The 17,732-nt window shown below is 37.3% G+C and overlaps 3 protein-coding genes across 3 annotated transcripts; 2 read left to right on the forward strand and 1 right to left on the reverse strand.

Moving 5' to 3' along the window:
• Positions 1-1,175: 1,175 nt before the first annotated feature.
• LOC147512308 (zinc ion binding protein) lies at positions 1,176-5,201 on the reverse strand. The gene is made up of 6 exons (XM_086595293.1): positions 5,043-5,201; positions 4,902-4,976; positions 4,696-4,826; positions 2,917-3,427; positions 1,671-1,784; positions 1,176-1,599 (listed from the first exon to the last, which is right to left on the reverse strand). The coding sequence occupies exons 1-6, from the start codon at positions 5,127-5,129 to the stop codon at positions 1,537-1,539; spliced, it is 981 nt and encodes a 326-aa protein (XP_086451419.1). The 5' UTR covers positions 5,130-5,201; the 3' UTR covers positions 1,176-1,536.
• A 578-nt stretch (positions 5,202-5,779) lies between these two features.
• Positions 5,780-6,656, forward strand: LOC147512309 (17.3 kDa class II heat shock protein-like). Its single transcript, XM_086595294.1, has one exon. It carries the CDS (start codon positions 5,973-5,975, stop codon positions 6,435-6,437), a length of 465 nt encoding a protein of 154 aa, XP_086451420.1. The 5' UTR covers positions 5,780-5,972; the 3' UTR covers positions 6,438-6,656.
• A 2,473-nt stretch (positions 6,657-9,129) lies between these two features.
• On the forward strand, positions 9,130-11,614 carry LOC147512310 (disease resistance protein RGA2-like). The gene is given in 1 exon segment (XM_086598702.1): positions 9,130-11,614. A coding segment is annotated over 1 exon segment (2,463 nt). The 5' UTR covers positions 9,130-9,151.
• Positions 11,615-17,732: the final 6,118 nt, after the last annotated feature.

The raw sequence follows: 17,732 nt of genomic DNA on the forward strand, positions 1-17,732 counted from the left end.
GTCAGAGAAAAATAGGTGGGCAATTTGGTGGAGATGAAGCAGTGAAATAGAGGAAACAGGGAAGAAGTGACTATTGGTGTTGCGGAGGTGCTGGAGATGGAAGCAATTAGAGGGAGAAGAAGTCTAGACATTGGGTGCTTTTGAATATTTGGTTAAGAAAAAAGACTTTAAGCTTGCCCTTGAAGAAATGGCGCCGATGTAGAAAAAATTTGTATGGGCTCCTCCAAACTTAATTTAGTTTGGGAATGACTGGTAAGCAGATAATTTTGAGTTATTTTGGTCTTCATTGTTTCACACCTTGACCACCAGCTTTTATTCAAGGTTTCCCACCATCAAAATTTGCTCTCAAATTAAAGAATTGAACATAATTCATTTAAACAGTTACTTCGATGCAGCAGTGGTGAGATTAGAAATTGTGGACAGCTTTTGTGGAAGATGGTCTACCGTTTTGGTTGTGTAACTCCAAGATAATAGTGTATGCCCATGGGTTGGCAACAGTACATAAACGGTACATTTGTCCCTGACAAGAAGAGCCTTCATGCCAAACATCAAGATTCTCCTCAACAGCAAGCGACATGGACATATCATTGCTACCCTAACAACAGAACACCTATATCTTGCAGCAATCAGTTGCTGGTATTATAGAGGAGGTAGAAGTGTGGAACACAAATCGTAGCAGCAACACAAAGACTACTGGCAAAGACAGTTAGAAGCAGGGCTTTTGCATTCTTATCCAGGAGGCTATAAACTAGCAACTCAGAAGCATTAATGGAATTCAGAATATCTGAAACTCAGAAGTCAGAATGGATATGATGCATTTTCCAGCGCCTCAAAATAAGTTCAGAATTTAGACCGACTGATGCTAGTTGAAATGCTCATGCATACAACTTAGACAAATGAGTACATGGCCCGAACACTATGTACCTGTACTCATATATACTGTATATAAAGCAGCAGGGAAGGTACACGTCTCCAATAAAAATTACTGGGAGAAAAATCTCGAAAAGAAAATAAGATAAGATCAATATTTTAACAGGAACACCAGTGGTCTTCTTCAATGATGTTCTGTTGACAAAAGTACAAAACTAGAGCTACGAGACCAGTAAATTTAATGTCTCAATTTACTTTCCAAGATCAATCTGTTTCAAACACTGGAAATATAACAATTAACAATATAGCATAAAAGAATGTCTCAATTTACTTTCCAAGATCAATCTGTTTCAAACACTGGAAATATATCAATTAACAATATAGCATAAAAGAAGAAAAATAGTTCAAACACTTAGAAGCCTGCATGAATACAGGAAAAAAGTTTCACTCATCTAGGACACATCAACTAAATGTAAATGATTTAGTCCAACATTTCTTTCCGAAAACTTTTCTAGTAGCAGAAAAGACAGGAGTGAAATGAAAACAATCTTGTGAATTAGGATGAGAATTGCACAACGAAAATCTGTAGATTTCTTGATCAAATGACAACAATTTGAACGAATACGGACTGTCAAAGAAATTTCTATGCTACAACAAGTATCTACCTCAGCTTTTCACCGCCAAATGAACACGCTTATCATCAAACACGAATTTTGAGCTGGAGTTAATCTGCATCAAATGTTGCAAAATTGTGAATTTGCAAGACTGAAACGTTTATTCGGGTTTTTGTCTAACATTACCTTTGCCATTAGTTTTTCTTTGAGCTGGTCTTCATCATCATTGTGGCCAGATTCCTGGAGGGACATCAAAACAAGTTTCTGCAATTTCCTCATCTTCAAAGCACCATCAGGATTCTGCTTCAACAGGACGCCAGTAAGTAATTAGATGCTATACAAGATAACTCCCTATTCGATCGGTTACCCACACTCTAAAAGAATTGGATCACAAAATACCCAAGAAAAAAATGCTCTATCTTGTTTTGACTTATGCCCTAGGATTTTGTAGATAAAACTTATATTAGTTATTGAGAATTGCTAGCGTCCTGCCTCTATAAAGAGCGAGGACAGTTCTACCCCAGTTCAAGACAAGGAAAACTACCTGATGACTTTATTAACCAATCTCTCTTTTTTTTACTGGAAAAGCAAATAGATTTAAAAAAAACTTATTTCATCTTCTCACAACAAGTGAACACACTGCCCACCACTTCTTTGCTCCTCCTCCATCCTCCGGCTCCCACCAATACAAACAAGGAAAAGCACCACCAACATCATAATCCATTTATAATTTATCCTTTTTCAGTTCTCTTGTCTCTCTCTCTCTCACAGTCACACTCATAGACTCATCTTCTTGACAACACTACATTTGATAAAAAATGATAGTCAAGAAGAACCAATGTCCATTCAATCAAAGCAGTTACTCATTCTTCTGCATCTTGTTATTTGTTAATTGATACAAAGATGCAAAATTAGATTGAAAGATCTCAAACTCAAAAGTTCCATCATCAATCCAAACTTTCAAAAAGAATGAAAAACAGGCCCATGTAAAATGTTTAATTCTTGTTTTAGATGAAAGTTTCAAAAATAAAAGAGAAGAATGGATTGAAAGCAAAAAAAAAATGTTCTATAAATAACAAGGCTGGGCATAACCAATTGTGTTCCTAATTTGTTGATTCCATTACCGTCCGTTTCCACTAACTCCATCTTCTAGAAAGAAACTTTGATCTGAAAATGATGTAATTGAATATGGTTGTATTCTTATTTCCTGTAGCTTCCTACGTTTACTTCTGCTTTTTCTGTTTTGTTGACCAATATTAAATCATTTTAAGTTCAACCGGCTATACAATTGTCCAGTTAATATTTTTTGGGTTTAAGTGGGGTAGAACGGTCCTACCCCTTATGGGGGCAGGACGTTAGCAATCCTCTTAGTTATTACTCATCTCTGGTGAGAGGAGTTGTAGACAGATATTAAGTAGCAGAAAATACATACCGATCTTAAAAATGAAGAAATCAGCTTCTTCCACTTGATTTTCTTATTGTTAACTTCTTTTGCACCGCCTGTTAAGTCCATCTTCTCTTCTTCAGGTGAATCTGGGTGCTCCTTTTTCTTTGCCAAAGCTTCTGGATCTACTTTTTTTGTTCTTTTCGCTTGGAACACTTCACCATTGCTTGAATCATCTGAATGCCTACCAACTTCCTTTTTCCTAGAACTCCCATCTTCGGAGTCCACTGCTTTCCTCTTTTTTTCTAATGGCTTATTTCCATTTTGCTCTTCAGTATGCTTAACAGTGGATTTTGAAAAATGATGCTCTTTTGATTCTTCTTCACCCTTATTGCAAATAGATTCTTCTTTTGGGAGATCGCCTGTTGAATCTTTGGTAATGGAAGTTACTTCATCCTTCTGTTTAGAAGCATGGAATGCTCGAGCTTTTGCCCTATGTTTCTTTCCTTCAGCATGAAGGAGCAGGGTTTGCTTACTTGTAGTAGTGGTATTGCAGAGGCTGCAATTAACATCAATTCATCAAACTAAAATATGATCATTTGAGTCAATAAAGATATGAGAAACGAGAAATACTATTAACAATTAGTATACATGTGAGCAGAAAGTGGTCGGCTTTTCATTGTAAATTCTATCTGAGAAGTGAAACCCACAATTAGGAGGTCAGATACTCAGATGTCATTTATTGAGTGTCACTCGAGGCTTTTGAAAACAAGACAAAAAAATGAGTCCACATGAGCACATAACTAACCAATTTTCCTCTTTCATTTATCGAGCGTCACTTAGGCTTTTGAAGACAAGACACAAAAAAAAAAGTCCACGAGTACATAACTAACCAATTTTCATCTTTCTTAGTTTTGCATGTGTCAGGCTGCCATTGTTACCGAACCCATGAAGAAAAACAGCACATGTGAAACATTCATATTCTACTCATAGATTAGAACGTTAGCAGTTTAAGAAACTGAACAACTACCACTAAAAATGGAACCCATACCATTTTATGTTATCAAAGTCCCAAACTACAATGCTGAAAGAATAGCCCAAATCAGTTCCAACTTCTTAATAACTGCCACTCGCTACCGGACAAGATAATTAAAGCTCTAGCTTGCAGAGGGGGGAGGGGGTAAAGTAAACTTTTGACGAGTTTGGCAATACTCAAGAATCTTTAGGAATCTGGCCTCATTCTTGACAGAACAATTTCTTCTTTATTATGGTATTGTCAAAAAAGTAAAAAATCATATTGTCTCACTCAAAATGTCATTCTTATCACCACCATAGCCAATGGATAACTTACTGTGGGAATGAACTTGACAGGCATACTTGATTAAGATGCCTGTTGCTAGTACATAAATTTTTTGTCACTAATTACAAACTAAAGGATAAAAAAAGAGTATGTAGGTTTAATTTTTTTGTTTTCGCCAAAAAGGAAATCAAATTGTCTTTAATTACAAACTAAAGGATAAAAAAAGAGTATGTAGGATAAAAATTACATAAAACTTATTAAATATTGGAGAGATGAATTGAAACTTTGTCTCGTTTTAGAGCATTCCATCAGGGAGAGATCAACTAAACTCACTTACAATCCACCATATGTTAAAAAAAGAGTGTTAGTGTTGTCAAGGACTCACAAGTGGCAACTAAAGTCTATGTTTCCTCGTTATCAGATATGTTAACACATTGGCACAACAGACTCCTAAGGGACTTGTTAGTTCACCTACTTAACAGCTAATATAATATATTCAAAACAAGAAACAGAAAAGCCGTACTCACCTACAAAACCAGGGAGGACGTGTAGATAACCCAACATTTATATCCACATCGGGTTTTTTGTTGGAGTTACTATTAATCTTAGCTGGTGTATCATTTGAAGCTTTCACTTGACCCTTTGGACCATACTTTTCCTGAAAACGAGTCACCCATTTATCATTATAAAAGCATATATATAAAATAAAAAATAAGAACAGTAAAATGGTTACCGCTTCGGTAATGCACTGGGTGTGAGATTGAACACTTTGCTGACCAAATGTTTGACCACAATCGATACATGATAACTGCATAAAAATGAAGATTGAGTTAACGAATCAAATGAAAAAAACATACAAAGTAAGATGAGAGACCTTGTTTGCAGAGCACATGCGGAAATGGTTGGCCAACTTTGGTTTCTTCAAGTTCTCTCCACAATCCTCGCATTGAAACCAAACCATTCTCTTCTCTTTCCTTCTGCCGTGTTTTGAAATGAAAAAATGGGGTGGCTGGTTTAGGGTTTTTGTTACACTCCACGTGTCGTGCATATGCCAGGTATGTGAAATTTCGATTTCGGAAAACATATATGCCGGTGATCTTTCGTTAAATATATAATAATAGGGAATATCCACTTGTTTTCATTCATAATTAAAATATATTTATCTTACTACTAATAAGTCTGTGACCATATCTCTAAGCGATAGTTTTAGTTACCCAAAAAAAAACTAATAATACCAAGAGTTGTGTGATTAAAACTTTAGAAAGGCCGCTTTAAAGTTCAAACAAAGAAACTCAGAAAAACTAGGCAGGAAATCGTGTTGGGTTTGATCTGATTATGAATAATTCGGATTTGGATATAATTTTTGATTTTTTTTTTTTTTTAAAATTTTTAGTGTTATCCGATCGGATTTAGATCAGATTCGGATTGAAGATTTTGGTTTGATTCATATTCGGGTTCAAATTCGGATACTGATTTCGACGATGCGAGATGGGCCGATCTTACCAGAAATTTTGAAGGGTGTATTGGCCCTTGGTTGGTTTCAACTTACGGATCCGGCCCAAAGGATAATGCATTAGTAATGAACTAGAACTATGTAGAACCTTCTATTGTCTTCTGGGCCCGAACATCTAGAACGAATGAACGACCTAGCTTCTAGTAAGTTCTATAACAAATTCTTCCAACTTCTAGAAATTTTTATTCCAAAATTCCACTTGTATATAAACCATACCTCTCACTCATCCTTCAATCATAACAAAACAAATCAACTACTCAAAAAAGTCACATTCGTTTCTTTGAAAGCAACATGGATTTGAGGTTCATTGAGGCCCCACTCCTCTCAACTCTTCACCAAATGATGGACATGTCTGATGAATCCGAGAAGTCATCCAATGCACCAACACGCACTTACGTTCGAGATGCAAAGGCAATGGCAGCAACACCAGCAGACATTAAAGAGTACCCGAATTCCTATGTGTTTGTTATCGACATGCCGGGACTGAAATCTGGTGATATCAAGGTTCAGTTGGAGGAAGACAATGTGCTTGTGGTCACTGGTGAGCGAAAGAGGGAAGAAGAGAAACAAGGGGCTAAGTATCTGAGGATGGAAAGGAGGATTGGGAAGTTTATGAGGAAGTTTGCATTGCCAGATAATGCGGATACGGAGAAGATTTCTGCTGTTTGTCGAGATGGTGTGCTTAATGTGACTGTTGAGAAGGTTCCACCACCTCAGCCAAAGAAGCCCAAGACTATTGAAGTGAAGATTGCTTAGATCTTAGAATATTATGGTTCATGAGTGATATGTGCTTAGATCTTCTGTGTCTTTGTTCCAGTTCGTTTGTTTAGGAATGTTGTTTATGTGCTTTTAAGGCTTGGAATTAACTTGTGTGCGGTTTGAACTATTAAGAATATGAGTTTGCGCCTTTTGTTTTTCTGTCTGTTTAGAATAATCTTTGTTCAAACTTGGAAGTCAATCAGTCTTTCTCTGATCTTTTACTCTGTTTTTACTTGTCTCATTGTAAACTTATGCATTGTAAACTGTAGTTACGCTTCGCTATAGCCTATTTGAGTATTTGAGTATTCCAAACTGTTGATGTATTGGATGAATGGAACACTATAATTCTCATCTCAAAGGTCCATCGACCTAGTACTAATAGCAAGTCGAATGGAGAGCTGTTAAATTGGGCTGCTAAAAGTGCCACATAAGTGCCACATAGGCCTTTTAGCTTGCCCAACCAAATTTGGCTCCTCAAAATAAAAAAACCAATCCAATCGCTTTTTTTGTTTTGAAGTGCTAAATGATACGGATGGCATAGTTTCTGTTGTCCGTCCATTATTTTGTAACATAAATTGAATTTTTTTGGACGGACAACACAGTTTTTGCCGTCTGTCTCTCGAACTTATTATAGCAGCTGCTAGCGAAGGTCTTAACTTTGGCTGGATTTTTAACTTCTTCAAAATTTAAGACTCTTTTAGCAGCCTCATGGAATGACATTTTTGTGGTTGGGGGTGCTATATTTGCCTTTAGTAGCCCATATAGCCCCCCATTGGACTTGCTCTAATAGCTATCACATTGCCGACAGGGTACGTTCCCACTTGTTCTCTCTGTTTTCTTGCTCTAAACGTGTGGTCATACGCCATTGCTCATTTGATTAAGGATATAAGAGAGAGGTTAGATGAGATATCCCAAGACAAGGATCAGTTGAACCTTATTGAAAATCAAAGTCACGTGGAACCTCGGCAAATCACTAGCTCCATTGTTGACGTGGCGGGGATATGTGGTCGTGATCTTGATAAAGAAATCATAGTGAGCAAGCTACTCGGGGAGGCTAGTCATGATGAAATTCACTCTCAAGTCCCTGTTATATCTATAGTTAATTGGAACAGGTGGGTTTGGCAAAACAACTCTTGCCCAATTAATTCTCTGCGAAGAAAATGTGGCGGGTAACTTTGAGCTGAAGATGTGGGTATGTGTTTCTGAACCTTTTGGTCTTGAAAGGGTTGTCATAGAAATCATTGAACAAGCTACTAAAGAAAAGCCTCCTATGGTCGGGTGGACGGGTGGGGTTTTTTTTTCCATTGGAGCGCGTGACAGTGATAGTGTCGCCCGACATTAGTAATGGCACGGTGTGCTGGTCAAAATTAAAAAAAAAAATTGGGGTGACATTTGCAATGGCGCGCGATATTACCACTGTCGTGCCGCATCTGCATCCGAAATCCCAATTTTACTACCAGGGATGCAGGTAGACAGGTGATGCAAAACCTAGAGTTGGAAAGTCACGAAATTCCGACGCATATTTGAAAATCTGCAGGTGATGCAGCCACCTAGAGATGCTCTAATAGGGAATATCCACTTTTATGTGTAAAATGTTTTGTAGTTCTGCACCCCTATTTGAAAACAAAATTAGACTTGTCCCCCAAATAAGGGAAATTAGACTCCCCCCCCCCCAAACTCACATACAGTCTCAATCAACACATCTTAACCGTTATCTCGTGGTGAAATGTCCCAACTACCTTTTTATGTGTAAAAGGTTTTATAGATCTGCACCCCTATTTGAAAACAAAATTATACTTGCCCCCTAAATTCAGGGAAATTAGACTTGCCCCCCAAACTCACACACCGTCTCAGTCAACGCATTTTGACCGTTATCTCGTGGCGAAATGTCCTAACTACCTTTTAGGTATTTGGGTTTTATAGATCTGCCCCCAAAACTCACACACTGTCTCTATCAACGCATTTTGACCGTTATCTCGTGGTGAAATGTCCCAAATGTTTTTAATCTCATTGTGAAGCCACAAGATTACAAAGGGTAGTTGGGACATGATTTTTCCTATTCTAGAAACACAAATATTTTGTTGATAAAAAAAAACAATGAAAAATATCCTACGTATCTTGGCTGTGAGTATCCTACACTTTAAGCTTAACGCTCGGGTATTTTGTCACAAGCCACGAGATTACAAAGGGTAGTTGGGACATGATTTTTCCTAATCTAGAAACACAAATATATTTGTTGATGATAAAAAAAACAATGAAAAATATCCTATGTATCTTGGCTGTGTTCCTACACTTTAAGCTTAACGCTCGGGTATTTTGTCGCTTGAGTTTCTTCACAATAAGAGTATCCTTATATAAATATTCTAGCTATGAGTATCCTACACTGTAGGATACTTAAAGTGTGTTATGGTACTTCCTACCTACACTAAGACCATACCCGAGTGTTAAGAAGATGTTGTCTTGTGTCACATATTCATTTGCTAAAATATGTACACACAGGACATTTCACCACGAGATAACGGCGTTGACTGAGACGGTGTGTGAGTTTGGGGGTGGGGGAGGACAAGTCTAATTTTCCTGAATTTATGGGGGCAAGTGTAATTTTGTTTTCAAAAAGGGGTGTAGATCGATCTATAAAACCCTAAAATACTAATAATAAGTCTGTGACCATATCTTTAGTGAACATGGCTGAAGCGATAGTTTCTGTTGTGATGGAGCAATTGGGTGTAGTGATTCGACGTGAACTTGAACAAGAGATGATATTAGTGGTGGGTGTACGTAAGGAAGTGAAAAAACTCACAACTAGACTCACTATTATTAAGGCAGTGTTGGAAGATGCAGAAAAGAAGCAAATACATGTTAACGCAGTGAAAGTTTGGTTGGAACAACTCAAAGACATACTATATGATGCTGATGATGTATTGGATGAATGGAACACTAGAATTCTCATCTCAAAGCTCCATCGACCTAGTACTAATGGCTTTCACATTGCCGACAGGGTACATTCCCACTTGTTCTCTCTGTTTTCTTGCTTTAAACGTGTGGTCATACGTCATGATATTGCTCATAGGATTAAGGATATAAGAGAGAGGTTAGATGAGATATCCCAAGACAAGGATCAGTTGAACCTTATTGAAAATCAAAGTCACGAGGAACCTCGGCAAATCACTAGCTCCATTGTTGACGTGGCGGGGATTCGTGGTCGTGATCTTGATAGAGAAATCATAGTGACCAGGCTGCTCGGGGAGGCTAGTCATGATGAAATTAGCTTTCAAATCCTTGTTATCTCTATAGTTGGAACAGGTGGGTTTGGCAAGACAACTCTTGCTCAAATAATTCTCCGAGAAGAAAATGTGGCGGGTTACTTTGAGCTGAAAATGTGGGTATGTATTTCTGAACCTTTTAGTCTTGAAAGGGTTGCCATAGAAATCGTTGAACAAGCTACTAAAGAAAAGCCTCCTATGGTCGGGTGGGAAGCTCTTCATCAGCATTTGTGCAACTCAGTCAAGGGGAAGCGGTTTCTATTGGTACTTGATGGTGTTTGGACAGATGATTTCAATCATTGGAACCCTTTGAAGCTATCTTTGGATGGTGGTGCACAAGGAAGCAGAATCATTGTTACTACACGCAATGAGGGAGTCGCGAGGATGATCGGTTCAACCTATATACATAGGCTTGGGCAACTGTCAGATGACGATTGTTGGCAAATATTCCAAGAAATAGCATTTTGGGGAAGATCGCAAGAAGAGCTTGAAAGACTGGAGGACATTGGATTGGCGATTTCAAAAAAATGCAAAGGTGTTCCACTAGCTGCTAAGACATTAGCAAGTCTTATGAGATTCAAACAAACAAAACAAGATTGGAGAGATGTATTAGCAAGTGATATTTGGGATATGCACCAGCTTGCAAAAGGTTTCTTACCTGCTCTTTTTCTGAGTTACCATGCTTTGCCCTCATTTTTAAAGCAGTGCTTTATATACTGTGCGGTCTTCCCAAAGGACTTCAAAATAAGAAAGGATAAGTTGGTGAAGCTATGGATGGCTCAGAGTTTTCTTGGTTCAAATGGAGAGTTAGAGACGATTGATGGAGGATATTTTGATGATCTGGCGATGCGTTCATTTTTTCAAGATTTCAAGAAAGACGGTGAAGGAAATATTTATGAATGCAAGATGCATGATCTTGTGCATGATTTTACCCAATTAGTCACAAAAACCGACTGCTATGCTATGGATATTGATGGCAAAGAAATAAGTGATAGCAAGGTTCACCATTTGAGTCTTCTTGATACAAAACATCCTTCTCTTGATGTAGAAAATTTCTCTGTTTACAATGCACCAAATCTACGCACATTGATCAGAAGATTATATACACCAGTCTCTCTTGCATTAGTCGATCGACTGACACGTCTTAGGGCATTGGATTTGAGTGGAAATGACCTTACAGAACTTCCAGGTGAAGTAAAGAATTTGTTACATCTACGATTCCTTGATTTGTCCATGACAGCGTTGAAGGAATTGCCAGAAACAATGTGTAATTTGGTTAATTTGCAGACCTTGAAACTCAAATTTTGTAAGAGTTTGCGCAAACTGCCTGAAAGAATTGGAGAACTTTCTAACCTAAGACACCTTGAAGTTTTAGGCGCGACTGGACTGTGTTGTTTTCCACAAAGCATTGGGAGATTGAGCCACCTCCAAACATTAAATAAGTTTATTGTTAATGCTGCAAATGGAAGGTGCATAATTGAAGAACTAGGAAATCTTAGTTATCTCAAAGGAAACTTGGAAATAACTGGGTTAAGGAAAGTGGAAAATATGAATGAGGCAAAGCGGGCCGAACTGCAGAGAAAGAAGAACCTTCATTTCTTGGAGTTGGACTTCGGATTCTTCGACGATGCAACCAAAGATGATATACAAAGGATGGATGGTGCTATCCAAGCCCTCCAACCACACACAGAACTGGAACAATTGGTAATAAAAGGCTATCCAGGCTCCATGTTCCCTTGCAGGATGTCAAGTGAGTCACTGTTGTCCAATATTGTCTATCTTCGACTATACAGTTGCTAACACTGCACTCAATTGCCTGCACTGGGTAAGTTACGATCTCTTGAGAGCATGGAAATTGAAGGGATGGAGTTGGTGAAACAAGTGGGGATTCAGTTCTTGGGAATATCATAAGACAAGGATGATTGTGCAGGAGAAATTGGTGAAAGTGGGGAATCAACACAGCAACAAGAAATGGTATTCCCAAGGTTGACGAAGCTTGTTTTGAGAGAAATAGATATGTTGGAGGACTGGGAAATTCCACTCCACAAGGACATACAAATTATGCCACGTCTCTCTGAGTTATTCATTTACTCATGCCGAAAATTGAAATAAGCATTGCCTATACTTAACAAATTGTAGTCCCTTGAAAGCCTCAGCCTACGGGGTCTACATGCCGTGAAACATTTGAGTGCTGAGTTGCTGGGAAACAGAGAATCAAGATCAACTTCATCAATGGTGATATTCCCAAAGTTGACAAAGCTCGAAATAGAAATAATGCCAGAGTGGGAGGAGCAGCATTTTGATATATTGGTTCCCATGAAAAGTAATACTATTTCAGGAAGTGGTGGTACTGCTAGTAGAATCATCATGCCAAGTCTCGAGGCCTTAGAAATTTCTAACTGCCCAAAATTGAAGGTGGTGCCGCACTATATGTTCTCTCGCTCATTGAAGAAACTAGTGATAAGAGAGTGTCCAGGATTGATAGGGATGCAACACTGCCTTCCCCAGAGCTTTGAACATCTGGAGTTATTGCGTGATTTAGGTGCTCTTTCAAAATCACTAACGCCTGTTACACTCAACCACAACAACGGGTATCCGAACCTGAAGTATCTCCAGATCGGGTATTCACCGTGTTCCTCACTCCCCCAAGGACTAAATCAACTCACATCACTTCAAGATTTAGTAGTCTCGAACTGCATGTTCCTTGATTTCAACCCAGAGTGTTTGAGAATCCTTCCCATGCTTAGCAAATTGGAGACCATCTGCTGCCAACTTCTAAGAGAACGTAGCAGAGAGGACTGGAACATTATATCCCACATTCCCAACATCACCATTGATTTCAAAAAGCTTACACAGACAAACTGACGTGTTTTTTGTGTAAGGAATTCGATCAAGCACTGAAACAGAAGTGACAATGCTCCCAACATGGTTTGCTTAACCGCCATGATTTACTTACATGAGCCTGAAGGTACAGATAGATTACATACTTTCTCTCAAACTCGGCAATGGTACTCTTATTCGTTTCAGTTTTCTAGCTTTACCCCCCTCCCCAAGATCACACCACATCCAAGTCAACGGTCAATGCATGTAAAAAGACTTCATTGCTCTTTGCCCTTTTAATAGTTTTTTAGCTTTACCCGCAGAACTTAGGCCAATTAGCTTTATCCCCTCAGAACTTAGGCCAATTAGCTTTACCCTCCTAGTTCTTTCATATAGAGGTTTACCCCCCAAGACCACAACACATCCAAGTCAACTGAGTTTGACCGTGATGTTTTTGGTCAAGACAAATGAAAAGACTCTAATGCCCTTTTCTAGGTATAATTACATAAATATCCCATGACTTTGGCAAATACAAAATTGGAATTCAAATCATCTAGGACACATGTCATGATCTTGTGAACTCTATTCGACAGTCATACACCATCACTGTAGCATTATCTTCTCCAAGCCATACACCACTACCACATAAAAAGACTTTATTGCCCTTTCACGGTTGGTTTTCTTCTAGTATACATATAGTTTTTAACAACCGTGAAGTTAATTATGTAATTTCATAATGTTAAGGGTGTGGATGTCATTTGATAAGGATTGGTGGTAGCCGTCAGATAGAGTTCACAATAGGGATGCAAGTGGATATCCAAATATTCGAATCCGATTCGAATTCGTATTCGAAAAATCGGATATTATCCGAAAATTTCGGATATCGGATTTGGATTCGGATTCGGATAATTTTTTATGTCCAAACTGGTTTCGGATACGGATTCGGATACTGCCATATCCGCATCCGAAAATATCCTATCCGATTTAAAAAATTAATAGTTATTATATATAATTAATTAATTAATTAATTTATTATTGTATCAAATATTATATAAAATCATAAACTAATTGGCCTCTAGATGAAAGAACTGGGTGGGGGGGGGGGGGGGTTGCTTGGACGTACCCTTACAACGGATGCTCTTATGCATAGGGGTTCAGATGTTTCGCCGGTTTGCACTATGTGTGGTATGGTGGACGAGTCTATAACTCACTTATTTCTACATTGCTCTTATGCTCTAGAGGTCTGGTCCGTTATGATGCAACCTTTTGGGTTGTCTTTTCCAAGATTTGCAAGAGCAGACTCATTTGACGATTGGCTTAGGTGTTGGCCAAAAATGAGGGGAAATGGGTTTATAGCCGAACTGTGAAAGCTCACTCTGTACGCAGTTTTGTGGGTGTTATGGAAAATCAGGAATGGCAGAGTGTTTCGGCAGAAGATCACCCCTCCAGCGCGTGCCTGCATAATAGCCAAAGCCTTCGTCTGGCACTGGCTATGCACTTCACCAGCAAGAAGGCATTATAACTTCCAGGATCTGGTCCTTCACTGGGACATGCACTATTATTACTGGTTTCTAATATTTTTTTCTTTCTTTCCTGATTTTCTAGATTGTATGTTCTTATGTACTTTGTACACCTCTGTAATCCTTGATATAGTTGAGGATCTCCCGCACTATACTCCACTTGTGTTATTGTCCTCAGCTGAAACCAATGGTCAGTAAGACAACCAATTACTGAAATTCTTACCTTTGTTTGCAGTGAAGAGAGCACTAATCCTAGGTGGCTAGGATGCAAACTTTTGCAGCCTCAGTGCTTTCTGCCATGAATTAATCAATGGTGTGTTTCTAATGCCAAAGAGGAACATCTGAACACATAAAGATGGTATGGCGAAGCTTTTACATGTGTCCCCGTTAGGGGTAAATTTCTTTCTTTACGAACAATTTATCAGTATCATCTATATGCTCCAAGAACAACATGAGAATGCGCATTGCATATGCTGTATCTGTTGCAGAATCTGGTTTGATGAGGTCTTTGTTGTTGGTTTAAATAATTAGGGAAACAAACAACATTTGTATTATGTTCGACCTAAGTTTCAATCTTGTGGGTGGAGTACTGCTGTACTGGTTATTGCAGCTACACAGGTTGTTACATTTCATTGGTAGCTATCCCTGAACTTAAACCATAACATTGGACTCAAGAAGTTGATATTCATGTACAGTATCAGTTAGAACTTTTGGAAACATCTATATTCACCTAAGTTTCAATCATACCAAAATCAGATTTCAAGTTTTCAATTCATCTAAATCTTATTCTATCCTGTTTTCACTGGGGGTTTCAAATAACAGAACCGAATTGAATGGGATTTTAAATAACATAATCAACTGGATCAATTAAATTCGCTATCGGACAAAGTCAAAGATCGAACAAAAATGTTATGGTTGTAACTGACTACCCGTTGCATCTGTTAGTTCCATAATGTAGCTGCCTGATTGAGCCTATTCATGAAATAGGACAAGATTTGAAGGACTGAAAAACTGAGACATCCACTGATCCACCCAAATTGGAATTGAACTTTCAAAAGTATTTTGACATTTTAGATATAATAGCAATGTCATGATATCTAATTCAACTTGTACCAATTTGTTTTAAATTCCAAATGAAAATTTAATTTGTTCAATGGATGGATATAAAATTCATGATACGCCAAGTTGTACTTAAATTTCATAAAAAAAAAGTCTTAACCATTCGAAAACGAAAATTCAAGACCTGCCCATTGACATCTTAATCGAAGTGTAGGAAACAAATATAATATCAATTATATAAAAGAAGCATATAAAAACATGTGATTAGTTTAGTTTATTTTTTCAATCCTATGCGAATAATTATTGTTTCTACTATAAACAAACAATGCACTCGTAGCGCACGTCAAAAGCCTGTGGAAGTAGATGACACTAAAATTGATAGTTGTAATATTTTGAGTATGGTATGCGTGAGTGAGAAGAACCAGCCTGGCAAAGTTCTATGAGGAAATTTCATGGTACTTCATGACAGTGATCTTATCTTCTAATTTAGGATTAAGAAGAGATATACAATACCTTCAAGAATGAACTAGTGGAATATATTTGTTTGGTTGTCGTTTTCCAAGCTGTCTCTCTAACACGTACACTCTCTTTAGACGCCAGTTTGAGTGCCAAAAGGTAGAAAATGAAATTTCGTGGGAGCTTAATATGGCACCTTAATAGGTGGTTTACTCGTTTGTGGGTGTTACAAACAAACACTACCTTCGTTTAATCTGTTTTTATTTCTAGGGGATAGGTTTGGTAGTGCTTACCACAAAAGTCAGACTACTCTTGTAATATGTGTTAATTGTATGAGACGCTCCCATTTTTTAGTATCTTAATCATTACTACTTGTCATCGGTACTCATTGATAGGCCTCTTTCACTGATTCTTTCTCCCTGCCAATGTGAATTGTGATATTGAAATTAATTTGATTTGATTGTATTACTAAATTTCTAATTGTTTGACTCCATGTTTTAAGAAACAACAATTTCCATTTACTCCTTATATTCATTTGTACTCCAATCTCCCTTGTTTCATGCCCGAATTTTAGAAGAAAATGGTATCCATCTACATGATTTCTTTTCAGGAATACATGGTCATGCTAGAGTCACGCAACCAAATTGCACATGGAGCACCGATTCACTGTGATATAAAAAAATGAAAATATTGGAAATTAGACTTATCTCAAATAATCAGATATATAGAAATGATCAAAACGCTTTTGAGTTTAATTTGAGTTTCGACAATATCTAAAGTTCTAAACATTGGTGATATAATTCTGTATATTGGGTGCTCCCAAATATAAAGATCTCAAATTAGCGAAATATATATATATATATATATATATATATATATATATATATATATATATATATATATATATATATAAAGATCTCTTTCTTTTTCCACATAGGGAGGTAGATGATCCCAAGGTCATTGTCTCTACAAAGTACAAACGCTCTGAAAAAGCCTTTTACAATAAATATAGAATATTAGAATGTACTCAATGTAGGAGGCTTTTTTGGGACAGCAAATTCTTCTTCCTTTCAAAATCACTCTCCAAATAGCATTAACGCTGGTCTGTAGATGTTCTAACATGTCATACTCATACTACTGTAATTGGTAATCCACATTAACCAAAAAAATGTAAGTGAAAAGGTTGTCCACATGAAGGAGACTGGCCTGGGGTCCTAGGCCATTGATGTGCAACTAGTTCTAGCTCAATGAGGCTCAATGAGTTGCCTTCATTAACTTCTTTATTGAATGAAACTTTGAGTATTCTATTTCAGAATCTGTTTACAGATTGTAGCAACCCGTTTGATCTGGAGCTATAATTTTGTTGGTACATTTTCTGTTACCCAATATCTCTATCCATATGCCTGCAATCAAGACTAGAATCACCAGATTACAACTTAAGTGGACTAACTAAAGTATCTTGATTATATTAATAAAAATCAGAGAAAGTTAATTGGCCTTACCCCTGTCACCACCTCCACTTTGGATATAATTTGGTCTGTCATGAATGTGTCAATCATAGTTACGTGACATTAACAGGGAATAGGATCATAAAGATTGTTGTATTTTTCGAACATATCCACTTAAAGATTATTTTCTTCTATTTCTACTTTTTGTTTTTTCTGTTTGCGATGGATCTTGCATTTGAAGTTTTCCAAAGATTTGATTTTCTTAAATGTAAATTCATGAATAATGAAATGGAGTGAAAATGAGAACCAAAAGCCATATATGCTACAAATTAAACAATAATTTGACAGAGTGACACTGCTTGTTTTTAGGTGCATGTATGAAAAATGCTAGGGATGAGCTATGTTAAATACAATCGTTTGAAGAAACTCTGCTGAAATTTGAAAAATCATCTAATGGAGGCGAATTTCCACGAACCATTGACGACTACCTAATTGAAAAGTTAAATGGGATTTTACATCCATCCTTCTATTATTTATTTCTTGAGCCTATATGCAAAAACCCATAACTTAGTACGAAAGTAAGCCACATTTTGATTATGATTTCAAATTTTCAATCATCCAACCATTCAATCCTACATTTTTATTTTTTTTTCTTAAAGCAAAGACAAAAATAACATCACAGCACTTCAACAATGGATAACTTTTTCCTTAAAGTGAACCTCACTT

Source organism: Coptis chinensis, chromosome 3, assembly GCF_015680905.1.
Source record: "Coptis chinensis isolate HL-2020 chromosome 3, ASM1568090v1, whole genome shotgun sequence".
Classification (NCBI taxonomy): Eukaryota; Viridiplantae; Streptophyta; class Magnoliopsida; order Ranunculales; family Ranunculaceae; genus Coptis; species Coptis chinensis.

Excerpts from the sequence above, each read along its gene's own strand:
- LOC147512309 (XM_086595294.1), top strand. The coding sequence starts at position 5,973 with ATGGATTTGAGGTTCATTGAGGCCCCACTCCTCTCAACTCTTCACCAA.
- LOC147512308 (XM_086595293.1), bottom strand. The coding sequence starts at position 5,129 with ATGGTTTGGTTTCAATGCGAGGATTGTGGAGAGAACTTGAAGAAACCA. Across the intron at positions 3,428-4,695 it reads CGTCCTCCCTGGTTTTGTAG|CCTCTGCAATACCACTACTA; the intron begins GTGAGTACGGCT and ends TGTTAATTGCAG. Across the intron at positions 1,785-2,916 it reads TTTCTTCATTTTTAAGATCG|AATCCTGATGGTGCTTTGAA; the intron begins GTATGTATTTTC and ends CTGTTGAAGCAG.